The sequence below is a fragment of the Toxorhynchites rutilus genome, chromosome 3, assembly GCF_029784135.1.
Source record: "Toxorhynchites rutilus septentrionalis strain SRP chromosome 3, ASM2978413v1, whole genome shotgun sequence".
In the NCBI taxonomy this organism is placed as follows: Eukaryota; Metazoa; Arthropoda; class Insecta; order Diptera; family Culicidae; genus Toxorhynchites; species Toxorhynchites rutilus.
In genome coordinates this window covers 214,251,923-214,279,880 of record NC_073746.1, presented here as the reverse complement: position 1 = coordinate 214,279,880, position 27,958 = coordinate 214,251,923, and the positions used below count along the sequence as shown (strand labels likewise).

At 39.0% G+C, this 27,958-nt stretch overlaps 3 protein-coding genes across 11 annotated transcripts; 1 reads left to right on the top strand and 2 right to left on the bottom strand.

Moving 5' to 3' along the window:
- Positions 1 to 5,956: 5,956 nt before the first annotated feature.
- Positions 5,957 to 8,233, bottom strand: LOC129777850 (maternal effect protein oskar). Of its 3 annotated transcripts, none has more exons than XM_055784401.1 (4): positions 7,963 to 8,233; positions 7,437 to 7,900; positions 7,300 to 7,363; positions 5,957 to 7,170 (listed from the first exon to the last, which is right to left on the bottom strand). In XM_055784401.1, exons 1-4 carry the CDS (start codon positions 8,099 to 8,101, stop codon positions 6,689 to 6,691), a joined length of 1,149 nt encoding a protein of 382 aa, XP_055640376.1. In that variant the 5' UTR covers positions 8,102 to 8,233; the 3' UTR covers positions 5,957 to 6,688. The 3 variants fall into 3 exon arrangements, with proteins under 3 accessions (XP_055640376.1, XP_055640375.1, XP_055640377.1); XM_055784400.1 differs by having other exon boundaries at positions 7,300 to 7,396; positions 7,458 to 7,900; XM_055784402.1 differs by having other exon boundaries at positions 7,458 to 7,900.
- A 2,325-nt stretch (positions 8,234 to 10,558) lies between these two features.
- Positions 10,559 to 14,706, bottom strand: LOC129773919 (uncharacterized). The gene is made up of 4 exons (XM_055777584.1): positions 14,555 to 14,706; positions 14,330 to 14,491; positions 11,376 to 11,462; positions 10,559 to 10,567 (listed from the first exon to the last, which is right to left on the bottom strand). The coding sequence occupies exons 1-4, from the start codon at positions 14,675 to 14,677 to the stop codon at positions 10,559 to 10,561; spliced, it is 381 nt and encodes a 126-aa protein (XP_055633559.1). The 5' UTR covers positions 14,678 to 14,706.
- Positions 14,707 to 16,724: 2,018 nt separating this feature from the next.
- LOC129777849 (uncharacterized) lies at positions 16,725 to 24,889 on the top strand. Of its 7 annotated transcripts, none has more exons than XM_055784396.1 (4): positions 16,790 to 16,809; positions 16,873 to 16,988; positions 17,054 to 17,554; positions 17,612 to 24,889. In XM_055784396.1, exon 4 carries the CDS (start codon positions 19,900 to 19,902, stop codon positions 23,245 to 23,247), a length of 3,348 nt encoding a protein of 1,115 aa, XP_055640371.1. In that variant the 5' UTR covers positions 16,790 to 16,809; positions 16,873 to 16,988; positions 17,054 to 17,554; positions 17,612 to 19,899; the 3' UTR covers positions 23,248 to 24,889. The 7 variants fall into 7 exon arrangements, with proteins under 7 accessions (XP_055640369.1, XP_055640371.1, XP_055640370.1 ...); XM_055784397.1 differs by lacking the exon at positions 16,790 to 16,809 and having other exon boundaries at positions 16,859 to 16,988; positions 17,612 to 18,575; positions 18,630 to 24,889; XM_055784399.1 differs by lacking the exon at positions 16,790 to 16,809 and having other exon boundaries at positions 16,859 to 16,988; positions 17,612 to 18,575; positions 18,630 to 20,819.
- The last annotated feature ends 3,069 nt before the right edge of the window (positions 24,890 to 27,958 follow it).

The window sequence follows — 27,958 nt, the reverse complement described above, 5'->3', positions numbered from 1 at the left end:
CGAAATATGATTCAGAACGGTATGTGGACAGCCCCTTAGGTTGCCCCAAGTGGTTGTATTTATATAAACATGTATGTATAAAAGGTATAGTGTACCAGAGTTCTTTCCTCAAGGTGATACGATCAATGCTAATAAATACTGCAATTAACAGGATCAATGTAAAGCCACCATAGCAGAAAAAAGCCACCATAGCAGTATGTTGCGTTGGCCATAAGGCAAAAATAATTAGGGGAAAAGGGGGGAATTTGGACCACCTAAGCAAATCGCTTAATATTTCCAAACCAATACGGTCTAAAGATTTGACGCCTAGAAGGTGTCGAGGTGTCGTTATAAGCGCGTAGTTCTAGTTGTATTCATTGTATCGAGTCATACTATAGCTTGTTGGAAAGGTATTTTTGCTATAATATAGTCCTTAACAGTGTTTTGTTTGGTTAAGTCGTTCGTGAGTAATAGTGTCGCAAATATGGAGCAAAATAAAGAGAAAATCCGACATATTTTACAGTACCAATAAAATTTGTGCAGTTTATGGACCCGATACAGTTTCCATTTCCACCGCACAACGATGGTTTCAACGTTTTCGTTCTGGTGTAGAGGTCGTCGAAGATGCGCCACGCTCCGGAATGCCTGTCGTCGAAAATTGCGACAAAATCGCTGAATTAGCCGAGAAAGACCGGCATAGTAGCAGCCGTAGCATCGGCCAAGAGCTGGGGATAAGTCATCAAACCGTTATTAGCCATTTGAAGAAGCTTGGATTCACAAAGCAGCTCGATGTATGGGTGCCACACACGTTGACGCAAAAAACATCTTTGACCGTATCGACGCATGTGAATCGCTGCTGAATCGCAACAAAAAAACCCGTTTCTGAAGCGGATGGTAACTGGCGATGAAAAGTGGGTCACTTACGACAACGTGAAGCGCAAACGGTCGTGGTCGAAGCCCGCTGAAGCGGCTCAGACGGTGGCCAAGCCCTCATTAACGGCCAGGATGGTTCTGCTGTGTGTTTGGTGGGATTGTCAAGGAATAATCTATTATGAGCTGCTTCCCTATGGCCAAACGCTCAATTCGGACCTGTACTGCCAACAACTGGACCGCTTGAAGGTAGCACTCATGAAGAAGAGGCCATCTTTGATAAACAGAGGCCGCATTGTCTTCCATCAGGACAACGCCAGGCCACACACTTCTTTGGTGACGCGCCAGGAGCTCCGGGAGCTCGGATGGGAGGTTCTTTTGCATCCGCCGTATAGTCCGGACCTTGTGCCAAGTGACTACCACCTCTTTTTGTCCATGGCGAACGAGCTAGGTAGTCAGAAGTTAGCCACAAAAGAGGCCTGTGAAAATTGGCTATCCGAGTTTTTTGCCAATAAGGAAGCGAGCTTCTATAACAGGGGTATTTTGAAGTTGGCATCTCGTTGGGAACAAGTCATCGAACAAGACGGCGCATATTTGACTTAAAACAGATGATTGTAACTAATTTTATGAACAAATGAAAATTCAAAAAAAATACCGCAGGACTTTTTTGACAGCCTAATATAACTTGAATAAATTCAGCATATGTAAACGCTTGTGGATTTCTCACTGGTGAGAAATCACTAAAGTTGTATGCAGTTCTACTTCAGGTGAATAAATTCATCGAAAATATGAATATATTCATTATAGAAGTTCACGCTAGTGTAAACGGTTGATGCGATTTCTATAAATCTCATCATATTTCTTCTCATGAATATATCACTAGTCTAAACCCACCCTTAGAATAAACTGATCCGAGAGAATATCTGAGAATAATGTTCAAGATGCCTATAGGCGTCGAAGAGTTCAGGTCAGAGAATAGGTCTTTCATCTGCATCTTGAACTCTTCCACATCTGATACAAGTTCCTCTGTATCAACGTCTGAGGAATACTTCCGTCCGAAATTTGACACAGTCTAATCAATTGATCCATGCTCATAGATGTTAGTCCGTCTCCCTTTATAAACGAAAAATTAGATCCGCTATATCCGCTATAGCTTCTCCACGCTGTTCCAACTGTATGCACAGAATGCGTTCTTATAATGCGGCTTAAGCAATAATTGTAAAACATCGCATATCATGGAGGGGCGCCCAGGCCTGCGTTGCGGAAAAATCCAAAGAGTATAATTTGATGTAGTGTGATGTTGGGTGTTTCAATTTTGCGAAATCAAAGAGAGGTTATTAGTTTCATGTACGGACAGAAGCAATTAATCATACTTTTTTAATCAATTGAAGATGAAATATAAAACGGGGAAAAAATAACTATTGTAAATTCTTGGATTTTGGCGCACCAAAGAGTCAGCGCCACCGGCAAATGCCGGGTTTGCCGCCCGCACACTACGCTGCTGCTGCTACCTATTTTATTTTCTAAACATATAATTTCTTTTCTTGAATCCAATAATTTTAGTTTTTTTCCATTGACAAAAAAAAACCTAAAATATGAAACGAAACAAACTTAAAATGGAATAGAGGCATAATTATATTTTTCCTGATTTGTTAATCGAAACGGCGGGAAAAATGCTAATGTGGAGGTGAGGGTGGAGTGTAGCCATTTTCCACGCTTGCTCACGGGCGGGGAGGGAGAAGTCTAAATTGTGCGCTGTGTGTACACGTGTTTTCTGGGCAACTCCCAAGGGTTCTCGCGATACAGCCAAGGTTTCGTAGACTCATTATTCGTACGATGTTTATTTTGTAATGTTTCTGAATAATTCGTAGAATCTATGCTGGGTTATGCTTTTGTATGTTGAAATGTCAAACAATCTATATAAATAAAAATGTAAGGCAAAATCTTTTGGTAAGCGGAAAACCCGAAGAAGGGATGGTCCGATTTTAGGCTTCTTTATTTTGTTGTATTCGTCTCTTCCAGTAGATCAATATATTGGAGAGAAAACCCGGAAAATTTTCGGAAAAATCTGAAGGAAGGTCGGAAAATTCGGAAAATTGAATTCCCACATGTTTGAAAATTACATGATAATAAGCGTTGTTAGTCCATTCGATATTTGCGCTATCGTAATGATCTTTGTTCGTAAGTGGAAATTGATTTTTAGGCGAAATACCATATTTCCATATCTAATATTCTATAAATAAAAATTGAAGGCCAAATGTGTTGGTAAGCGCAAAACCCGAGGAAGGTATGGTTCAATTTGAGTCATCTATATTGCGTTGTATTCGTCTCTTCCCGTAGATCAATATAGCGGAGAGAAAAATCGGAAAATTCGGAAAATTTAATTTCCATATGTTCTACAATTAATTAAGCGTTGTTAGTCCATTTGATGTTTTTTTTTTTTTTATACCCTCCACTAACCCCCACACCAGAAAGCTCGAATAGAGAGCCCCCTGGTAGTGGACTCTTGCTAACAGACAACAAACATAAGAAGAGATAGCGGAGAATATAACAACAAACGAAGAAAACAAAACATGTGAAATCCCAGTGGAACATTAGAGTTCCTTTGAAGGGATCCACCATATTATACAACATTAGAACGACGCAGGAAAAAGAAAAATGACGGAAAATATTATTAACCAAAGCATACATATACATAAGATGGTCGGCACATTTACAGAATATATTGATTTATGTGGATCGTCATATACTGTTTCAGCTTATTTTTAAAAATATGTTGATTGCTTATTGCTTTCAGATTGTTGGGAAGCACGTTGAATTTTAATGGACCGTAACTTTTTATGCGCGTGAGTCCCAATTTCGTAAAAGCTCTGGTTCTCATTAAGTCATTTGCATTTCTCGTATTCAGAAGGTTTATTCGAGTAGGGAATGTGATATTATGGTGAAAATTACGGTTATGCAAAACATTATGAACAAACATGATACTTTGAATATCACATAGGCCTGAAATAGGAATAATTCTATTTTGTACAGTAGTGTAAAGCGCAACTGTCGGATATAAGTGAGGAAGATTGAAAACTACTTTCACACATCTATTTTGCAGCGTTTGAATTTTTTTTCAATTTTGATTTGGCAGCATGACCCCAGACTACAATTAAGTATTGGAGGATGGAGTGGATGCATGCAAAATAAAACTGTAACAATGCTCTTTTTGGTATAAAACAGCGTACTCTTTTCATGAGACCACATAAACTTGCAACTTTACTCGATACATGTTTAATGTGAGTATCCCAGGAAAGGGCAGAATCTAAATACAATCCTAAGTATTTGAAAGAGAAGACTTTTTCAATAGTCAGGATTCCCACACATGAATCACGGTGTTGAGGTATTTTTTTTCGTGGCGAATGGAAGACCATATACTTTGTTTTAGTGAGGTTGATGGTCAGATAATTGCCACTGAAATATTCCATGAGTTTCACTATATCTGATTCCATGTCCGCTACAATAGTTTGAATATCAGGACGCGGATAGAATAACGCCGAATCGTCTGCAAAAAGTCTTGGTACTCCGTGGAGCGTTAAATTACCAAGATCATTGATAAATATCAAGAAGAGTAGAGGACCTATGTTGCTTCCTTGAGGAACTCCTATATCAATCGGACGTAAGCTACTACGAGCACCGTTAATTACTACAAATTGTTTTCGATCGGACAGGTAACTTTTTATCAGATCGTTGGCAACTCCTCTTATCCCATATCGATCAAGCTTTTTCAGTAAAATTTCGTGATTAAGAGTGTCGAAAGCTTTCTTAAGATCGAAAAATAAGCCTCCTACGAACCTTTTTTGATCAATTTCGCAGATCAATTCGTCGACGAGCTCTGTAATAGCGGTCATTGTGCCACAACCTTCCCGGAAACCATACTGATATTGGTATATAACATTGTTGGCACTCAAGAAGTCGGTAAGTCTACAAGTTAAGAGTTTTTCCAAGATTTTGTTGAGAACAGATAATGTTGAAATTGGTCGATAGTTCGAAGGATCACTATTGTCTCCAGATTTAAACACAGGTGAAACTTTGGCGATTTTCAGAATATTCGAATAAACTCCAGTTAGGATTATTCTATTGAATATTTCGGATATGATTTCAGCGAACCGACCTATGTTAACCTTTATCAAGTCAGCAGGAAAGTTGTCATAACCTTTGCTCTTCTTAACATCAAGCTGACTTATCAGAATACGAACTTCGTTTACGCTAGCAGGTCTCAGAAAGATAGAGTTTCTAACACTTTTTATTTGTTTTAGATAGTCGAAATTTTGCACTGTTAATTTACTAGCAAGATTATTACCAATACTAGAGAAATAATTATTAAATACTTCTGCAATTTCAGAATTTCAATTAATGTTGGCGCTAACGAAATTGATATTTGTTCGAAAGTGGAAAAGGATTTTCAGACGGAATAACACTTTCCTATATCTTCTATCTATATACACAAAAATGGAAGGCCAAATGTGTTGGTGTGTCCTAAGCCCGAGGAAGGAATGGTCTGATTTGAGCTGTCTTTATTTTGTAATATTCTCTGTATCAAACATGTATTCCATGCAACGGAGAAACATGTTGTTTCCAAATGCTTGAAGAATCTTGAACGAGAATTGTGTCTGAAAATAATTTTATATTATAAGGACGAATTTTTGTAGAAGTACTAGACAATTTATAGTAAAAGAAAATTGTAAAGGATCAAAGGGTAATCAATCAATGAAGAGTTCAGTGATTGGACTCACTAAAGTTCACTTAGTAAGAAAACGTGAATGTTTGAAAGTATTCAAATCAAAAAATCTATTTTGGGCGGGACGAAGTTCGTCGGGTCAGCTAGTACTGAATAAAAATGCCACGTGATCGTGACGTGATGCATACGTGATCTGTTATTAGATCCTCACTAGAAAAATAAACTCTAAATTAATTACTCTTTCTTTGTATCGCGCACATTTTTGACGGTAGCTCAGTAGAACAAAAAGGATCAATACATTGTTGTCATGAAAATTGTTTTAATTGATAGTATTCTATATATTTTTATATAGAATAATGTCACAGAGAATAAAGTAGAGCCAAATCACAGAAAAGTAAACAAATATTTTTATTGACAAAAAAACGCAACACAAAATACACCACAATAATCTCCAACAAAAATCAAAGCGTTTACATAAATTACTTCTACGGTAAAATAATGGTTTCCTAACTATTACACTAACTATTAGGTATTTCTTAAGGCTTTACGTTATGACGATTATAATATTCACTCCCTCAAATTATAGACCCTTTCAATAGAATTATAAATATTCAATTCGTGTTCTAACGATGAAAAATAATGCCATGGGCCCATAGCATTTCGACGTCCAACGTCCACGGTGGACAAATCCATACTCGGTGTAAACTAAAGAAACGGAAGCCCAAAGAAATAAAGTCTTTGGACTGTGGTTTTCCATAGACCGAAAATGGATAACTTCAGCAATTTGTGGAAAACAATTTGATATTTTCTTCTCCGACGTCATCGAAAAGAAAAATTCAATTGTTTCCGCAATTAAGTCCAATCTAACTATTGCCTATCAAGTAGAAATCAGGCTTGTTATCTCTGAGTATGACTTCTACAATAGTTATCAGTTATATTGGAAAGTACGGTTTACAAAAATTGTATAAACTTAAACTAGACAAACTTTCAGATCCTAACGCACATAATGACAATATTTAAACATGTATACTACAAAAAAAAACAACAGATAAACAAATTAAAAATAATTACATCTGGAGAACAATGACAGCGATAATTGTTAGCGTTTTTGTGATGCTACATGAATGTTGCGAGATCAGTTTTCAAAAATTTGATTATTCTCTGGCGACCCAATTTGTTCCACAATACGTGCGGTTGGTTACTGCCGCTAACGTGTCTGGGTCCTGGCTGGAAACACTCATACAACGTGCTGTTCCGTTCGTTTACGAAGCATTTCCACAGGTCAATGTATTGCCAGTGATATCTGCGTATAAGATTGTTGAACTTTTGCAATCGATCGGCTACTCCCGGTATGTGCGAACTATTAGCCAATGGTGACAGCGTGGTAAGCACCACAGATGCGCCGCGGTTTTCCAAGTTCTTCATTAATTGAAACAGATCCTGTTGCATATCTACAAAGTCATGACCATGGAGCAGGTCTACAACGCCAATATTTACCATGACCCGATCGTTAATGAATGTTGCCTTCATAACACGGTCCGCGGCTTCCGCGATTGTCAAACCGGAAATGCAAAGGCCGCTCCGTTGAATACTGTATCCTACGAGCGATATAATATAAGCAAAACATATTAATGAGCAGTAATGATATTTAACAACGATATCCTTTAAGAACGTTCTCGTTCATAACTGAATTGAATTATTTGTCAAAATAGAATCATATAACTTACCCGGGTCAAACGAGTATCCCAGTTCCCATCTGGCTAGCGAAAGGAAAAAGTCGTCTCCGATCATCTGAAAGCCACAAAAATTGGGCCCCATATGAAGCTACGGAACGGGGATCAACTAAGAATAATAAGGCACAAACATGGTTCACATATAACCTTACTGTGTTTGGGTGACATCTCCTCTGCGACATCGGTTTAATCTGCTGCCCTTGGCGTCTTTGAGGGGGCAAATATGGATGACTAGCAGCCGCTCGATGTTGAATACGGTTCCAAGCGTTCCGTTTCGAAATAAATCCCATGTTGTCATCAAAAAATTTTTCACGAGTCCCGGACTCACTCACCATTGAGCTGTTGGCATGGGGAATAATCGTGGGATGATGTTTCATCACGTTGAATCCTTTGTTGCTAAACCTGGTCGGTTTTTGTTTTTTGATCATTTCAGAGAGATGCCTTGTTTTTTCCGTGTTACAATACCACAGGTATGGTCCATTTGGAGCATTGAATGAGGACCATGTGCCATCAATGCATCGTAGGTAGTCCGCAATGGAATCACGATCACGGAATATCGATAATAACTCATCACCTGTGTGGTCTTTATAGTCATCTGTCGAATTTATAGATACCGATATTTTGTGTCACGGGAAATAAGCAATGGGACAAACTCACCAATAATTTCATCAATAGTGGCACCTTCTTTACACCTAGTAATGATTATACTTTTCAGGATGGAAGCTAATCCTTCTGTGTCAACACCACTAAAGGGTGTGGTCTCATTTTGAACTTCACAATTCTCTAAGCCTACCATATTTGAACTACTTTATTTATTATACTTTAATTTGCAGAACACATAAAATTCTAACTGAAGATCCTCGACTGTCTAGTCTTTCAAAGAACCCTTGTCGCTGAACATGAACCTGCACCTGTAATGAGGAGGAACAATAGAATGACAAGGCTTTTATATATTTGTGCGAGCTGTGTTTTATGACAAACAGTTAGCCAATCACAGGCCTCCACGTGCACTTGACATTGGATGCAAGTGTTATAAAACAGGCATAAAAATTCGTTGTTTGTAAGTGTTTAAATGCCTGTCGTCAACAATTTGTATATCCTTTGTTAACAATATACATTTTATACAGGGTGGGCCATTTAAAGAGGAAGGATTTGTTTTTGCAATAGCAAAGTAAAGAAGTGGAATTTAAAAAAAAAATTTTTGAAATTCATTTATTTTGGTCCAAGGAGATTTGTTCTAACTACTTTTTGATTATGATATCTCGTAAATGACCGCCTCTGGCCTTGACCGCAAAATGTGCCCTTTTTTCGGCATTTTCCATCACTTTGCCCAATGTTTCGGCCGATATGGCAGCAATTTCTTGTCGGATATTGTCTTTCAGCGCAGCCAGGGTCCTTGGTTTACCAGTGTATACCTTGGATTTTAAATATCCCCATAAAAAAAAGTCAGGAGGCGTCAAATCAGGTGATCTCGGTGGCCAGTCATAATCGCCGTTTTTCGATATTAATCGTCCGGGGAACATTTCGCGCAATAATTTGGTCGTGGCAGCCGCTGTATGGCATGTAGCGCCGTCCTGTTCAAATCAACACGAATTATGCGTCGGAGAGTGGTTCGAGTGATGCCTAAGGCGGCGGTGACACTGGATGCAGAGAAGTGATCGTACGAATTGTATGCAATAGTGAAAGTAAACAACCACATTGAGTTGTATTGGTGTGGTTACATTGCTTCCCCCTTGCTTCGTTCGAATTCGTCTGTTTCTATCGAACAAAATTGTTTGTTTCTATTCGTACAATCAAATTTTCGTGCGTGCTCCTATCCAAAGTAACCTTAGCCTAACTCTTGCGAACGATGGCGACCTGATTTCGATGGAGTCTCTGCAACACTGGCTCGAACGGCATCACTATTCTCGTCGAAACGTCTTGGTCGTTGTCTGGACAGATGACTGGCATTACCAACACTACCAGACGATATAAATTTTTGGCATATAATCGACGTATAGTGTTGTCTCCAGGCGATGTTTTAACTTTATTTTTATTTTTCCAAGCACGTTTAGTTAACACAATTGAGAAGTTATTTTGAATGTACAGCTGAACAATTTCTGCGCGTTGTTTAGGTGTATATTGTTCCATGGTTAAAATTGCACTGAAATGACGCTTCCAACGCGGTATGACATTTGTTAATCTGACATCTCTGTCAAAAGTTATGGGGTAGCCAGATGCTTCCACTTTAAATGGCCCACCCTGTATTTCAATATTCCGTACATTCCATTTCCATTTCATTTCATGTGAACATAATTGATAACGCTTTCAATAATTTTGGATGTAATTCAACTCCCCGTGTGATCATTTTGGGTACCCAAGTTTTTAACATTCTAAGTGGAATCGTGCGATGGTTGATTTGATTACTTCGCTTTTTTAGAATTTATATTATTTGTGCTATCAGAGTTATGTTCTTGCCTTCATGTCCGACTGTTCTTGGGGTATAAGCTCTGATAAAAATTTCGCTGATTATAAATCTGTAAACAGCTTACATTTAGTATGTAGTAAATAATTTATAGTGCTTTTAAAGCAGCACCTCTATTGCTCAGTTCTGCAATATTTTAACCGATTCGCTTAGAAAGTTTTTTTTTCATATTCCACTAGCTGACTAGCTACAGGCTTCGATCATATACAGTGAAAAGAAATCGGAGACTGTATTTGATCGAGCCCGCCCTGTACAGACTTGACGTAGAACTACGTTTTTCAGTAAGGGTTTCAATTCAGAAAACAGATCACGTTTTTATGAAATAAAGTTAACGTTGATAACTATTTTCGCTACAAATGAATTCTGATGATTTAAGTACCAAACGAATCGGGAATTCTCTAAGATTTGTTTGTACGATTCCCTAATCCGTGAACGGTTTGAATTAATGAAACATTCCCATTTTCCAATACATTTATTCTTACATACCCGCACGCTAATACATATAACGGGCAGCTAATGCATTCGTTTTTGTCCGGTTTTTAGTCATTTTGAATAAATAATCCATCAGCGATTTGAAATAACAGTCACAATACAGTTATCGAGCAGACAACATGCATTCCTAATGTTGATAGGAATTGACTGATAGGAAATATTTTTACGCACCTATTACAATAAATAAAATTATACATTTCTGGAACTAACTATTGAGTAACTGGAAAACAGCAAGCATGATGTGAATGAAAATCCCGGATTCCGATTGGTCAATTGCCATAAGCAATTTGTACTTTCTTAGTTTTGCTGTAAAAGGAGTAATATAGCAGAAATGATGCAACATGTCACGTTGCATCGAACGGAGATATAAACTACGTGACTGTGCCATAATCTGTTAGTGTCACACTAGATAGTGATCAGCCAAAATATGTCAAAGATGAGAGTTAATTTGAAAATATTGCTGAATGGTAGCTCAGTGCATTCATTTTGTGCAGTGAATTATGCGTTTGTTAAAAAAAATTAGGGTTAGCTATGAATTATGAGTTTGGTTTACCAATCTTAAAAACTGAACTCTTAACTCTTAATCTGAATTAGGGAAGTATACGCATACACAAGCAACGTTCAAATTATAAAAAGTATGCAGCCTGGCATCAGGCGTGGGGAATAAATTATTTGACTCAATGTCTTTCTTTTTTTAGTTTCACTCTAGACAACGATCTGCCATCGCCATCGGATCTTTGATCTTTGAGCATCTTTGAAGGCTACAATAGAGTTACAACAGAATCACGCAAATCACGCAAAATCCGTTAGCAATAAAGCGGTCGTGTTTTGGATACCATCATCCTATCCTATTTCCACGCGAAACTATTCAATCTACCGCTGATACTGCCCTTTAATTCGGTGCAACAGAACGCGCAAATATATGGATCAAAAAATTTTTGAAATGACCGCCTTGGATTTCTTAGCGGCATGAAGACCAAACACGAACAAATGACGCAGTTTGAACATTGAAAAAAGAGATACAAAAACGACGCAAACAAAATTTTGTACATCTTCTATCTTGAAATTTCTGTTGATGACAGCTTATGACAGCCAATAAATGAACTATCCTGACAAGACTTCTCTTGTAATCTTGTCTCATGTAATCATGCGTCTTCCGAGACAACATATAATTTGGCACACGAAGCATGCGGCATGCAACCTGCGAAGAAAAAAAAGAAAGAAAATAAAAGAATAAAAGAAACATTCTACTTGAGGATGATGAGAATGCACAGAAACACAAAAAGAAAGAAAGATAGAAAGAAAGAAAAGAATGTGAAGAAAGAACAAGTAATGGTAAGAAATACAGAAAGCAAGATTGGAAGAAACAAGAAAGACAGAAGTAAAAAAAGAAAAATAGAAGATAGAAGATAGAAGAAATAAGAAAAAAAGAAAAACATAAGAACAAAAGAAGAAAGAAGAAAGAAGAAAGAAAAAAGAAGAAATAAGAAAGAAGAAAGAAAGAAAGAAGAAAGAAGAAAGAAGAAAGAAGAAAGAAGAAAGAAGAGAAAGAAGAAAGAAGGAAAGAAGAAAGAAGAAAGAAGAAAGAAGAAAGAAGAAAGAAGAAAGAAGAAAGAAGAAAGAAGAAAGAAGAAAAGAAGCAAGAAGAAAGAAGAAGAAGAAAGAAGAAAAGAAGAAAGAAGAAAGAAGAAAGAAGAAAGAAGAAGAAGAAGAAAGAAGAAAGAAGAAAGAAGAAAGAAGAGAAAGAAGAAAGAAGAAAGAAGAAAGAAGAAAGAAGAAAGAAGAAAGAAGAAAGAAGAAAGAAGAAAGAAGGAAAGAAGAAAGAAGAAAGAAGAAAGAAGAAGAAGAAGAAAGAAGAAAGAAGGAAAGAAGAAAGAAAGAAGAAGAAAGAAGAAAGAAAGAAGAAGAAGAAGAAAGAAGAAAGAAGAAAGAAGAAAGAAGAAAAGAAGAAAGAAGAAAGAAGAAAGAAGAAAGAAAAAAGAAGAAAGAAGAAAGAAGAAGAAAGAAAAGAAGAAAGAAGAAAGAAGAAAGAAGAAAGAAGAAAGAAGAAAAGAAGAAAGAAGAAAGAGAAAGAAGAAAGAACGAAATGAACAAAAAAGAAGTATAGAAGGAAAGGAAAAAAAAAGAGAAAAGAAGAAAAACAGAAAGAAAAGATAAAAAACACAGTAAGAAATAGAAAAATAAAGAAAGAAAGAAAAAAGAAAAGAAACGAACAAACAAACCGAGAAAAACAGAAGTAAAGGAAAAAGGTAAAAAAGGAGTAAAGAGATAAAGGAGGACAGAAGGAAAGAAACACAGAAAGAAAAAAGAATAAGAAATAAAAAAAAGAGACAAATCTAACTAAGAAACTAAGAAAAAAAAACCAGGAAGGAAGAAAGAAGGGAAAGAAGAAAGCAAAAAAATAAAGAAGGAATGAAAGAGAATAGAAAAGAAAGAAGAAAGAAAGAAGGAAGAAAGAAGGGAATAAAAAATAAAGAAAAAACGAATGAAAGAAAGAGAAAGAGAAAGAGGAAAGAGGAAAGAGAAAGAGAAAGAGAGAAAGAGAAAGAGGAAAGAGAAAGAGGAAAGAGAAAGAGAAAGAGAAAGAGAAAGAGAAAGAGAAAGAGAAAGAGAAAGAGAAAGAGAAAGAGAAAGAGAAAGAGAAAGAGAAAGAGAAAGAGGAAAAGAGAAAGAGAAAGAGAAAGAGAAAGAGAAAGAGAAAGAGAAAGAGAAAGAGAAAGAGAAAGAGAAAGAGAAAGAGAAAGAGAAAGAGAAAGAGGAAAGAGAAAGAGAAAGAGAAAGAGGAAAGAGAAGAGAAAGAGAAAGAGAAAGAGAAAGAGAAAGAGAAAGAGAAAAGAGAAAGAGAAAGAGAAAGAGAAAGAGAAGAGAAGAGAAAGAGAAAGAGAAAGAGAAAGAGAAAGAGAAAGAGAATGAGGAAAGAGAAAGAGAAGAGAAAGAGAAAGAGAAAGAGACAAGAGAAAGAGAAAGAGAAAGAGGAAAGAGAAAGAGAAAGAGGAAAGAGAAAGAGAAAGAGAAAGAGAAAGAGGAAAGAGAAAGAGAAGAGAAAAGAGAAAGAGAAAGAGAAAGAGAGAAAGAGGAAAGAGAAAGAGAAAGAGAAGAGAGAGAAAGAGAAAGGAAGAGAAAGAGAAAGAGAAAGAGAACGAGAAAGAGAAAGAGAACGAGAAAGAGAAAGAGAAAGAGAAAGAGAAAGTGGAAGAGAGAGGAATATGTTTGATATGAAAACAAGAAAGTGGAAACGGCAACGAACAAACGGTTGAAATCATATTCACCTTTATAGGGACAAGCGCAAATTATTATAACGAAACAGTATGGAATACATTTGAGGAAGCTTTATTAAAAACAAATTGAAAAACAATCAATCAAACAATCAATCAATTGAAAAATTGTTTATTTTTAAGAATAGGGAAAAGCCTCTGTGAGTAGAACAATGCAAATGTTCTTTCTCAAAAAGGCATAAAAACCCTATCATCTTTTTAAAACCAGTAACAATAATACTATTCAACAAAAACAAAAAATGAAAATAAAATATTATTTGAGGCTTCTCGTTTTGAAGTGTTCATTTTTGAAATGATTAAAAAAAATAAAATTATTGAAATAATAATGAATAAATGTATACAATAAATAAAAAAAAAAGATCTAATAACCTCATACCAATCAACTAAACCTATAACAAACGCTAAAATAAACTCTAAAACACGTAATAGTAACAAAAACGCAACATTATTAATTATTATTTAAAAATTAATGAAGAATCGACTCCGCCACCTCGCCTACCATGAACAGGAAGAACCTGAAACAGCAACGATTGAGTAGGGTAACCCCTGTTGTTGCCTTCAGCCTTCGATTCTCTTGCTGCAGTTTTTTATTCTCTGCATTTATTTTCCGTAGATCTCTCTCTGCCTTCAGTTTCCTGAATATGGCATCCTCAATCTCGGACATATTATCTGGCTCCCAATCAAACATATCTTCATCATCATCCGCGAGATATGTTTCACTGGGAACTAACGGCGGCGGAATCTCATCTTCGATAGAACCAACGTTTGAATTGATGTAATTCCAAAACCATACCTGGTACTTATCGCTGGGAACGAGAGGTGGCGGAGTTTCATCCGCAATCCAGTCCACGTCTGGATAAACGTAATCCGTTAGCCATTCCTGGTTCGATTTCTCCGCTGTGTTGGATAGTTCCAATTCCGGTTGCGCCTGTTGATCGTTTGCATATTTGGTGAGCTGTAAAAAAAAAAGAATTCATTAGCTTCATTCTGCTATACTCTCCGGAATGATAATTCTTACATTGCCTGCAAAACGATCCTTATCCGCTCCACATCCACTCCCTTCCGCTACCTGGCTGACCCGGGAGTTTTTGGAAAATCTTGTTCCTGTCGGAATCCTCGATTGAAAAGAAACCCGCTTCATTTTAGATGGTGATGATTATTCTTCTTGCTTCTCGCTTGAAAATATAATCATCAGAGAGAATTGTTTTCCCATAAACAAAGTGCTTGCTTTGATTGAATCAGGAAAAAAAAGATATCGGCCTACTTTTTCATATTTTTATTTATTCTGACATTGCTTTTTGTTCAATACATGATATGGTTTAATAGGGTGTAAGGTGAAATTCTGAAAATTGAACATTTAATGATAAATGGTGTTAGGTAGCCGACCCAGAATCTTTCAGGAGGCGATAGAGGACTATGATTGTTGAATGAAAAACGATGATTGATGCCTTGGCAGACAACTTTCGCCACGTTATTTTCGCCATTATTTTCACTTCATATATTCATCCTTATTCTCATTTTCGAACGAATAGGAAACGTACGCAAATCCCATTCTTGTTTTCGTACGAGCCATTCGTCGTATTTGCAATTTACAGTCGTACTAGATCAAGTTATTGGTGTACTACATTATCGACATCGTTGATAGTCAGGAGGTGTTTACGTATAGAACGTGTTTTATTTTTAAAACAGAGTTATCTGAACGTTGGAGTTTATTTTTGTGGTTTTAATTTGTGCAGCTCAATAAAAACGAGCTGGTGAGATTTCTTAAAACATGTCCGGATGATTTGTACTCTGAATAATATGATTGTTCGAAATTGTTGAACGCAAGTAATTTTTCGCTAGAGGAACAAGATCCGGCTATTCTAAATTGCGGATTGCCTAACGGATTTGCAAACCGTGTGTATCCGCCCTATTCACTATACGACTAGTCAGCTGTTGGCGTTGAGAAAATCCCTGCTCTGCCGTCCGGTAGCAACAGATGACCCTATTGTGTAAAATTTTGCAGCAAGGATCCGTCATAGTTACGAGTTCACCAATCGGAACCAACATGTATTTACTGTGAAAAACTACATAAGTGCAGATGAACGACGATACCAGGATAAAGCAAGCGAGGAAGAGCCAGAATGGGTGTCGGCAAGACCTACCTCTCGCCGCGACACATTCAAACTTTGTGGATTCGATAAAGATACCTCAATCAACGCCACGCGAATCGATTAGTCTACATGCTAAAACAAAATCAAGTCAACAATAACATAATTGCTCAGCAACAATTTTCAAGCAAATTCTCAGCAAAAACCGAAACCGGTGACCGATATTTTGTTTCGAATGCTCATGAAAAACAACTTTGAGAATGCAACTGAACAACAGCAACAATCACCCCAACAGCCGCACTATCCATCGCAACGTGAGTTTCATACCCAATCCATAATGCAGAACGCTTTGCTTCGTGAAAAACTACAGGATCAACGCAAGGCGCTTTGTGATCAGAACAGTCGAATTGCTGCCGCTTCCGCCTTGGTAAACGACGAACCAAATGCAACTGTACAGCAGCTTGTACAATCGATTTGTCCAAATATGCAGCGAAGTCTTTCGGTTTTTAGCCAAACTGCTAATAGTTGTAATGCCTTCAATCAACTGTTCCCAGCCAGTAACAAATATCCTAATGGTACATATTTCTCTGCAACCAGCAACTACCCCGTCACGAAGAAACTGTATCAAGAGAAACATGCTGGTCCCATGAGTACTGGAAGTTCATAGAAAGCATCGAATTATACAGATCAATTCTTACATGTTACGAGTGAACTGGATTCTTACAATGCATTTACCTGTGCAGAAATGGTTATCTCTTGCAACATTGAAATTTAATGCTGTTTTCTACTATATATTACCGTTCCTAATGATCAAATTTTTATGTTTGTGGTTGTTCTTTTTCTTTCATTACTTTTTATAATAACGTGCTTCGTTTCGTCATTGTCATATTTTTATGCAAGCGCAATTTTGATACAAATTCTCACTGTCTGATTTATATTTTGCAAAATAGCAACGATTAATTTATCGTAGGTTTTCTCACCAAATTTATTAGATTAAGACGATTGTTTATACATTACAGAAACGAGTGTTCATTCTGTGAGGTGCGTGGAAGAAAGATCAAATGCACAATACCCTACCCCTCGCAGCTGACAGTATAACAGTGATGTTGGTGTTATATCATAGCAGCAGTAGTAGCATACATTTCCACTTTATTTCCTTCTTCAGCAGACAACGGTGGAATAGGTAAGCCACGCTTAATATTTCCTCTCTGTATCGGGTGATTTCACTGTAGGATTATACAAACAGCATTGAGGAACCCGTGCAGTGAATATCAGAAGTTTCACACATTCTTTTCCCTTTGTTGGCTGCAATTGGTAAATATTTTTCGGAAAAGTTGTTGCTTAACCTCACCACCAGCAAGCGTTAGCATCTCTTATATTGCCTAAAAACTGGCTCAACTATTCTCATGTGAAACTTTCACCCCTAGCTTCGCGTTCGAGGTCTCGTGTGCAAGTATTTAGAAATAGCGACAGCCAGAGAGGGTAAATCGAAAAATGGTCTCGATGGGCACGCTACCCTACGGAGGTTTCGTCGGAAAATTCCTACAGAAGTCTGTTGGACGGTACCCGGAACAGACTTGCTCACGTACGTGGATACGTGGATACAGCACAAGCGATGTAAAGCGTTGGTCCCAGAGAGATCCGCACGATAGTGATGGCACCTATTAGCCCAAATGGTCCCTCATTCCAACGCACACAGGCTTCAGCGGGAAACCACCATCAGCTTCAGTTGCACCAATAGCAGCAACAGGTATAGCTGGTCATTCTAATGTGGTTCCTCGGTTGTCATCTGCTGGTACAAATGGTCATTCAGGTCTGCTCAGTTATGAAAATTACGGTGGTGGTGACATAATAGGTTCGCTTGAGGAGGAGTTCAAGAAAGGCATCGCGCTGCAAGATCTGCTCGAGCGGAAGAAGCTGTCGAATAAGTAATATGATCGCATTCGGACGAGTTCAATGTCAACTAACCTATTATTCATTCGCAGGGTCGACATTCCTCCAGGAGATTTTAAGAAATACACCGTGCATGAATATTCGAATCGAAATAATGGGATGTTGTACGAACTACAATACATTCACTGGCGTTTCTTCATTATCCAACAAACATGAAATTATTTTTCGCGAGGAGTGCTGAAATTCATGAGCTTAGTTGGATCTGGTTCTATTGTTCGTTCAGTTTTCTCTTAATGAGTTGATTTATTAATAAACTTTTTTAGAAAAATGTGTAACATCTCGGTTTTCCGGCATTTTGTGTCAGAAAAACACTGGATATCCTAATGAGTCCTTGTTAGGTCTTACAATCTTGATCATTGTTCGTGCTCTGTTAGCAATAAATCGAAGCTGTTTTTTTTTCCTTTTTCTAAAGCGGTTTTTAGTTCATTCGTTCCACTGAACGCCGTCAACAAAATAGAGAAGTACAACAATAGATTTTGCCGTCGCGCTATAGTGTTTACCTTGTAGCGCGTGGCTTTGTATCGCTCTCTGAATAAAGGGGTTCATAGTTGTTCGGACACTTAAAATTAATTTTTTTTGAAGTTTTTTTTTTTGGAAAATAATTTTAGTCTTGAAGTATTTTTTTAGTTTACATTAATTTTATGCCTAAGTTAGTTGTTGCGGAGAGTAATAACGAATCCGCAATGCCCTCGGCAGTATGAAATATTGTTTTTCGACGAGATTGTACTTTCCGGTGCTTAGAGAAAACAATAAAAGGTAGGATCGATAGTGGAAGCTGCAGAAAGAGTTTGTGAGGATTATATAATTCATAGTAGACGAAGAAAAGTGTATTTGTTTCAATATTTATTGATTTTGCACGGAAAGTACAGTCTCAAAGTATGATCATATACTTCAAACGTATGTTGCATAAAAACTAAATTTATTATTATTTAGATAAGGGCCTCTAAGGCGCCTATTAAGCAAAGTAGACGTAACTTGGAGAGGTTAGGAACCAATGTGAGTAGACATGAAATTGCTTGTAATGAAATCCTGAATAAATTGTTATATTAGCTTTTAGCTACATTAGCCAAAATACAGGCTTTGCTCAAAAGGATTCCGAAGTCCTCCATCCGGCAACAATCTAAAAGATTGGTCGCACTATGTCACAAAAAGCACACAACTCATCTACGATGAACAATTGCAAAGCGTGCGAACGACCTGATGACGAACGAATGGTCCAGTGTCGACAATGCACTTCGTGGTGGCATCATACTTGCACGGGAATCGACGTAAGCGGAGACGAGAAAGATTTTTATTGCTCGCAGTGCACTCGAAGTCCTCCGTCGGGTGCTGTAATAGTAGACAAAGCTGCTAGTATCGCAGGAAATTCTTCAACCTCAAGTCATAGAGCGAGGGCTCGCCTTACCCTCCAAAAACTCGAGGCACAGAAGGTTCTAATGGAAAAGCAGTTAGAACTTGACCGTCGAGATCAGGAAAGAAAGCGTGAGCAGGAGAAGATCCAGAAAGATGCGGAGTTCGAGCGAAAGAAGCTGCAACTAGAACAGGAGTTCACGGACCTGAAGTTTCGTCTGCTAGAGGACGAGCTAGAGGAAAACGATATCGACAGAAGAAGTATGAAATCACGACAGGGCAACATCGATCGTGTTCAGCAATGGAGAGGACAACATCCGTTATACACAGCTACCAGTCCAGATGATCAACTTCCACGTGACGTCACGGAAGTCGGTGCAGAATCTGTGCCTGTAAGGGAGGTAACGCAAGTAACATCCGCAATATCGAATGGCGGAGCGGAAAACCAAATAGATGGAATTGTTGACACCAGTGAGACACGAAGGAGCGAGACAATGAACGTTGGTAATATTTCGGATGAGAATGCTCGATGCTCTATGCCCGCAATACGGGCTCGCAGTGCGCAATTTCACATCCCGGTCTCAAGCGAACATCAGAGGCAGACAGCAGCTTCTAATTCATCTCAATTTGTAGTAGGACACGCAGCAGGGGAATTTTTCCACGAAGGTGGACTCCTGAGTAGCAGGATGACCCATGCGACCATCAACGCTACGCAGAATTTTGAATCGGAAATACCGAGATCGTCTAGAGAGATACGAAATACACCTTTAGATCAGAATAGGAGGGAAATCAACAATCGCTTCGATCGACGGGCTGAAGCCGTTAACGACATGCCATTGACGTCACATCAGCTAGCAGCGCGCCAGGTGATGCCCAGAGAATTACCCGTATTCACGGGTAATCCTGAAGACTGGCCGTGCGTATCGAAATTCGACCAGTGGCCGTACAAAATCTGCATGATCATTTAGAGATGGCAGGACAGGTTGCACATCTCAATAATCCAACGTTTTTATTCGAGCTAGTCGAAAAGCTCCCTGCTAACCTGAAACTAGATTGGGCTCTTTATAAACAACGACATCATGGATCAAATTTAACAACCTTTGCTCATTATATGTCGACGATGGTTTCAGCAGCATCGGAAGTAACTTTAAACTTCGATTCCAGACAGTCGAGCCGTAGTGGGAAAATGGAAGCTAGAAATTTTTTCGGAGCTCATTCCACCAATGAAACCAGTGAAGACAAATCAAAAGAAGTTCCCTCGTATGCTTTTTCCGAGAGCAATACCGATGTTTCTTTAACTCGGAGGGGCATTCCCTCATGCCTGGTTTGCAAGAACCCTGACCACAGAGTAAAAGACTGCAACATATTCGCAAAAATGAGTTTAGACGAACGATGGAAAGCAGTAACAAATTATGAACTCTGTAAAAGTTGTCTCGGTATGCATGGAAGACGTCCATGCAAACAGAAACGGGTATGTGGAGTAGAGGGTTGCCAATTTAAACATCACCTTCTCCTACACAACAAACGTACAAGAGTAGAGGCGAATGAACTGAAAAGTTTAAACCCTCTTAAAACCAAAAAGAAGAAGAAGAAACGTACAAGAGTAGAAGCTCAACGTAATGCTTCTCAGTCGGAAGGAGTGATTGGCCATCACTATGCTGAAAGTGCAACGCTTTTTAAAATCGTTCCCGTTGTTCTCCACAAAAACAATCGCTCAATAACAATTTTCGCCTTTTTAGATGATGGGTCATCCATGACGTTAGTCGATCGAGAAGTTGCAGATATGTTAGATATAAAAGGAGAATCGGCCCCACTTTGTTTACAGTGGACTGCCAACGTCACCCGTACTGAACCAAATTCCACACGTATTGCACTGAATATTTCCGGAGTCAAAGGAAAAAAATATAAATTGTCTGATGTTCGTACTGTTAATAAACTAAATCTTCCTAAACAATTGCTTCGTTATGGTGAGCTTGCTACGCTGTACCCACATTTGCGAGGATTGCCTGTCAGCGATTATGAGGAAGCAGTTCCACAAATACTTATCGGTAATGATTATTCGCATTTAGGAGCGGCTCTCAAAATACATGAAGGAGCCCTCCAGGAGCCAATCGCCGTGAAAACAAGGTTGGGTTGGACTGTATATGAAGTCACTCAACAGCAGCGCTCTAGACAGGCCCAAATTTTCCATATTTGCGAGTGTGTGGCCTATCAAGCTCTACAGGATCAAATGAAGCAACATTTTTCCATCGAGAGCTTGGGCGTCATGGCAATAGAATGCCCACAGAGTGAGGAAGATAAGCGCGCAAATGATATTTTGCGAAAAACGACCAAACGAATCGGCGAACGTTTTGAGACCGGCCTGCTATGGAAATCCGACGACTTCGTATTCCCAGATAGCTTCGCCATGGCCGAAAGGCGACTTATATGTCTTGAGAGACGAATGAAACGTGATAAAAATATAGAATCCAGTGTTAGGAGGCAGATGCGTGAGTACGAAGAGAAGGGTTATATACATAAAGCCACCCTGCAGGAGCTCAGAGAAGCTGATTCCCGTCGCACGTGGTATCTACCCCTCGGAGTAGTTTTAAATCCGAAGAAGCCGGCCAAAATACGTATATTTTGTGACGCGGCGGCTAAAGTTGACGGAAAATCTTTAAACTCAATGCTCTTAAAAGGGCCAGATTTTCTTAGTTCACTTCTTTCGATACTATTTGGCTTTCGCGAACGGAAAATCGCAATATGTGCGGAAATTCAAGAAATGTATCACCAGATAAAAATTAGAAAGGAAGATTGCAACGCCCAAAGAATACTATGGCGAGAAAAGCCTTCATTAGAACCCGTGATTTATATAATGAATGTAGCGACATTCGGGTCCACCTGTTCTCCATCATCCGCCCAATATGTTATGAATCTCAACGCGAAGGAGCATAGTACCGAATATCCGGAGGCGGCGGAAGCAATTTTAATGAGACACTACGTCGATGATTATCTCGACAGCAAAGACAGTGAATCGGAGGCTATAAAATTGGCAAAAGATGTGAAGCTTGTACATTCACACACGGGGTTTCATCTGAGGAACTGGCTTTCGAACTCTTCGAGGTTTATTGAGCAGATTGGAGAGACCGCAACAATGTCAGAGAAACGCTTGACTCTTCTAAAAGCTGAATCTATAGAACGTGTTCTTGGAATGGCGTGGCGTCCGAATGTAGATGTCTTTATTTTCTCAGCTACGCTGGCGATGCATGTAGAGCATCCCACTAAACGCCAGGTCCTACGTGCGGTAATGAGTTTGTTTGATCCTCTAGGATTGCTATCTTTTTTCCTAGTTCAAGGCAAGGTCTTGGTTCAAGATGTTCAAGATCTTTGGAGATCGAATATCGAATGGGACCAATTGATACCCGCGAAACTACATGAAAAATGGTCGCAATGGACAAGCAAGTTTAACCAACTGAATATGGTTTCTATTCATCGTCAATATTTTTCTGGTTACCATACAAGTGAGCTTGAATCGATGGAATTGCACATTTTCGTGGACGCCAGCGAATCAGCATACGCATGCGTCGCATATTTTCGTGCCAAATGTGCAGGAAGGATTAAATGTGCCCTGGTAGTTGCGAAATCGAAGGTCGCTCCTTTGAAGTGCATTTCTATCCCTAGACTCGAATTGCAAGCTGCCATTATTGGGGTTCGACTTCAGAAAACTATTCTTGCATCACATAGCTTACCCATACACAAACGGGTATTCTGGAGCGATTCGAAAACGGTCTTGGCATGGATCAACTCTGATCATAGACGATACCGACAATTCGTCGCTTGTCGAGTCGGGGAAATTCTGACTAAATCTAATGCGGAGGACTGGCGCTGGGTGCCGACGAAGGAGAATGTGGCGGATGAGGCCACGAAATGGAAAGCAGACATCGACTTCTCACCGGAAAACCGTTGGTTTAAAGGGCCTAAGTTCTTACATGAATCAGAGGAAAAGTGGCCTGTAAATAATAAATGTCAAACGACTACGAATGAAGAAATTAAAACCTGTAACTTTCATCAAAGTAAAACATGTAATCCTCCAATAAAATGGGAGCGTTTTTCCAAATGGACTAGATTGCGGAGAACCGTTGCGTATATCGTTCGGTACGTGGAAAACCTGCGAAGAAAAGTGACCCAGAGTGCAATGTTGAACGGGCCATTACTTCAAGGTGAGCTGACAAAAGCGGAAAACCATATTTGGAAATGGGTCCAAGGAGAAGCGTATGCAGAAGACATAAGAAGAATCAGTACCAGTGAATCAAACCAACTGTACTGTACTGGAAGGTAACAGCAAACTCCGAAAACTTTCACCGTTTATAGATGAAGAAGGCGTAGTACGTTGTGAAAGCCGTTTAATAGCAGCTAATTTCGTTTCTTTCGATACGAAGCATCCAATTATTCTACCAAGAGAGCATTGTGCAACCCGCTTACTTATCGATTTTTATCACATAAAATACTTACATCGAAATAATGAAACGATTGTGAATGAAATTAGGCAAAAATTTCACATATCTAATCTTCGTGTGCTCGTACGACAGACTGCAAAAAGATGTCCCCTCTGTAAGATTAGACGAGCTGAGCCGATGATACCTCGAATGGCTCCACTTCCGATGGCACGGCTGAAAGTTTTCGAACGTCCATTTTCGTGTGTTGGAGTAGATTTTTTTGGACCGCTATCAATACGCGTTGGTCGCTGCTGTGTGAAAAGGTGGGTGGCACTGTTCACCTGCCTAACAGTCAGAGCCGTCCATCTAGAAGTCGTGCACTCTCTATCAACTGAATCGTGTAAGATGGCGTTCCGACGTTTCATAGCACGTAGAGGAGCACCTTCTGAAATATACAGCGATAACGGCACGAATTTCGTAGGTCTCAGCAACGAGCTAAAAAGAGAAATTATGACTCGGAACCAACAGTTAGCTGAAACTTTCACAAATTGTCATACCCGCCTGCTGCACCACATATGGGCGGAGCGTGGGAGAGACTCGTAAGGTCGATTAAAATAGCCTTGTTTTCAACGTATACAACACGGAATCCGGATGAAGAGACGTTCGCTACGCTATTAATGGAAGCAGAAAGCGTAGTCAATTCTAGGCCATTGACGTTTGTTTCTTTAGAAACTGAACATCAGGAGGCTCTTACACCAAACCACTTTTTACTCCTCAGCTCTAGTGGTGTGGTCCAACCACCGAAAACGTTACTGGAATTGAATTCAGCTACTAGGAGACAATGGAATCTTTGTCGTGTTATGATAGATCAGTTCTGGCGTCGATGGATACGTGAATATCTCCCAATCATCGCACGTCGTAACAAATGGTTCGGTGAAGTAGTCCCAATAAAGCCTGGGGACCTGGTCATCGTGGTGGAGGAATCCAAACGTAATGGCTGGATCAGAGGCCGAGTAGCGGAAATAGTGAAAGGAAAAGATGGACGGATTCGTCAAGCCGTGGTGTGGACGTCCAGTGGATACATACGTCGACCAGTTACTAAAATTGCAAAATTAAATGTAGAAGATAGTAAGATCGGAAGTGACTCTGATAACCGATCTTACGGGCCGGGGAATGTTGCGGAGAGTAATAACGAATCCGCAATGCCCTCGGCAGTATGAAATATTGTTTTTCGACGAGATTGTACTTTCCGGTGCTTAGAGAAAACAATAAAAGATAGGATCGATAGTGGAAGCTGCAGAAAGAGTTTGTGAGGATTATATAATTCATAGTAGACGAAGAAAAGTGTATTTGTTTCAATATTTATTGATTTTGCACGGAAAGTACAGTCTCAAAGTATGATCATATACTTCAAACGTATGTTGCATAAAAACTAAATTTATTATTATTTAGATAAGGGCCTCTAAGGCGCCTATTAAGCAAAGTAGTCGTAACTTGGAGAGGTTAGGAACCAATGTGAGTAGACATGAAATTGCTTGTAATGAAATCCTGAATAAATTGTTATATTAGTTTTTAGCTACATTAGCCAAAATACAGGCTTTGCTCAAAAGGATTCCGAAGTCCTCCATCCGGCAACATTAGTTTGAAGTTTAGTTTTTGCGCGCGCGTGTGTGTGTGTGCGTGTGTGTGAGAAAGTTTTTTTTGTTTTTCATAGACGGTTGCGCACCGTTTGCGCAACCGTTATGGCGTCTACTGATGCTATTGTTGCGCGGACGCGCTATTACCAACAGTCCTCAAAGGCACCATGGGTTGTTTTTTTTTCGGCCCAAGGAGAAATCGTTGAGAACTCTTGACATTTTAAGAGATTTGCTGCGTAAGTATACGGATGTTTTGATACGTAAAGAGAGACCGGACAAACTGCGTGTAGAAGCACCGACTTTTGATGTGGCGAACAAGATTGTTGACCACGAGATTTTCAACAGGGAGTACAACATTTACATCCCTTCTCGAGATGTGGAGATAGAAGGCGTAGTCTCCGATGCGAGTCTGAGTGTTGAAGAATTGAAAAAAGCATCGGGTTGTTTTAAAAACTCCCTAATTGGTGAGCTTGTGAAGATTCTGGATGTTAGGCAACTACATGCAGCATCTTTGGAAGACAACCAAAAAGTTTATAAGCCTTCACACTCGTTTCGGGTGACTTTCGCTGGTTGTGTTCTCCCGAACTATGTGAAAGTAGATAGTGTTTTTTATTCCGGTGTGCTTGTTTATACCGCGGGTCTATAATTGCACCATCTGTAAAAATTTGGGACATTCTTCCAGCCATTGCGGCAACAAGTTCCGCTGCGGTAAATGTGGTGAAAAACACAGTGAGGATTCTTGTACACAAACAGTGGAAAAATGTATCCACTGTGGCGAGAATCCTCACGCACTACAGGAGTGCCCAAGGTACAAACAGCACTCCAATAAAGTGAAGCGTTCTATCACAGGACGCTCCAAGCGGACTTATGCTGAAATGCTCAAGGACGCATCAGCCGCTCATGATGAAAACCAATTTTCGGTTTTGTTAACTCAAGAATTGGACTCTGATTCTGATGAGGATCACATTACGGCTGCACCAGAATCTTCGACAAAGGATGATTCTCAAAAAAGAAAACTCTCTTCACCAATGATGCACCGTAAGATAGCTAAAATGATCCTCAGAAGATTGTCTAATTCCAAGGATAATGGTAAAAAAACTAATCCGAAGACTCCTTCTCAGCCAGTTCCTGGTTGCAGTAAGGATTATACGCCGTTACCCAGAAGAGAGAGAAACAAAATCGCTGCCCCTTGATCTTCTCATAGAAAATTCGCGTCCAATCGAGGATTGATAGCTTTTTCGGACATTGTGGACTTTATATTAAACACCCTCAATATTCAAGACTCCCTTAGAAGCATTATTTCTGCCTTGCTTCCATCTCTGAAGTCTTATCTTAAGCAATTGACTGTTTCATGGCCCCTCCTTGCATCAATCATATCTTTCGATGGATAATTCACCTAACGTAGTAGAAGATATGATTAATATGCTACAATGAAACTGCCGTAGTCTAGTGCCTAAACTAGACTCGTTCAAATTTTTACTTCAAAATTATGACTGTGATATATTCGCCCTTTCTGAAACATGGCTTTCTTCTGACACAGAACTCAACTTCCACGATTTTAACATTATTCGCCTGGATAGAAATGATTCTTATGGAGGAGTACTTCTGGGGATCAAAAAGTGCTACTCTTTCTATAAAATTCCTCTCCCAGCTCTATCAGACGTCGAAATTGTCGCATGTCAAATAACGGCAAAGAATAAAGAACTTTGCATAGCTTCAGTATACGTTACTCCAAATACTAACATTAGCCGTAGTCAACTTTGGAATCTAGTCTCGATTCTCTCATCCCCAGTTCTAATACCGGGTGACATGAACTCCCATGGTACTGGGTGGGGTGATCCTTATGATGACGCTAGAGCGGCTATTTTTTACGATTTATGTGACGATTTCAATTTGACTATCTTGAACACTGGCGAAACAACACGAATTTCAAAACCTCCGGCTCGAGAAAGTCGACTCGACCTATCTTTTTGCTCAAGCTCGCTATCATTAGATTGTCAGTGGAAGGTCATCAATGATCCCCATGGTAGCGATCACTTGCCAATCAATATATCAATCAAGTGTAGCCCGCAATCCACTGAACCATCTCGAGTTCCATTTGATCTAACAAGGAATATCGACTGGCAAAAATTTGCAACGGCAGTAACAATTGGTGTCGAATTAATAGATATACTTACACCATTGGAAGAATATCGATTCTTCGTAGATTTGATGTATAAAAGCTCATTGGAAGCACAAAAAAATATAGGAGGTTGTGTTCAAGACACGACCGCATTGTTGACGTAGAACTACACTGTAGTTTGATTCAAGTCGCTTGTTTATAAATGCTACGAATATTTTGAAATAATCATTTTAACAGGTCGCCCTGAAATGTTTTTTGTTTATTGTAGAATCATTTCACGATAATTGTTTGATGATTCATTCTTGTGCTCGCAGAACAATACATGCTCGAGATAAGCGCAGCTGTCATCCTTAGTGGAGAAAGCTTTGCTACTGGCAAGCGAAACCAAATCAAATACAAAATTCCAGAACAACATTTACTTTCTCGGTGACTAAATAAGCGAATTAAATTTTATCTGCACGCGAACCCAAATAAATCAATGACTTATTATAACTTATTGAATAATTTGGTATTCCCCAAATATTTTTTAGTACACAACATTAACACCTGCTTTATCATATCGTCAGTTCAATGCATTGATGCAATATCAAAGGCACCAACGAAGCCATGATGATGACAGAAAACAAACAATGTTAACTGCTTAGAAAAAAGGCTGAATATTTGCCTCAGCAGGGATTCATTACTAATACCCTAGCGTAAATGATTCCCTCCCGCTATCTCCCCCTCCTTGTTTATATTTATCATTACAAATGGGGTTTCAGCGTAGCGAATATGCACTATTTTTACATACGGGTTATGAAGCACACACGTACGCACACAAATATCCATATATCGATGACTTGAAGCAACTAAATA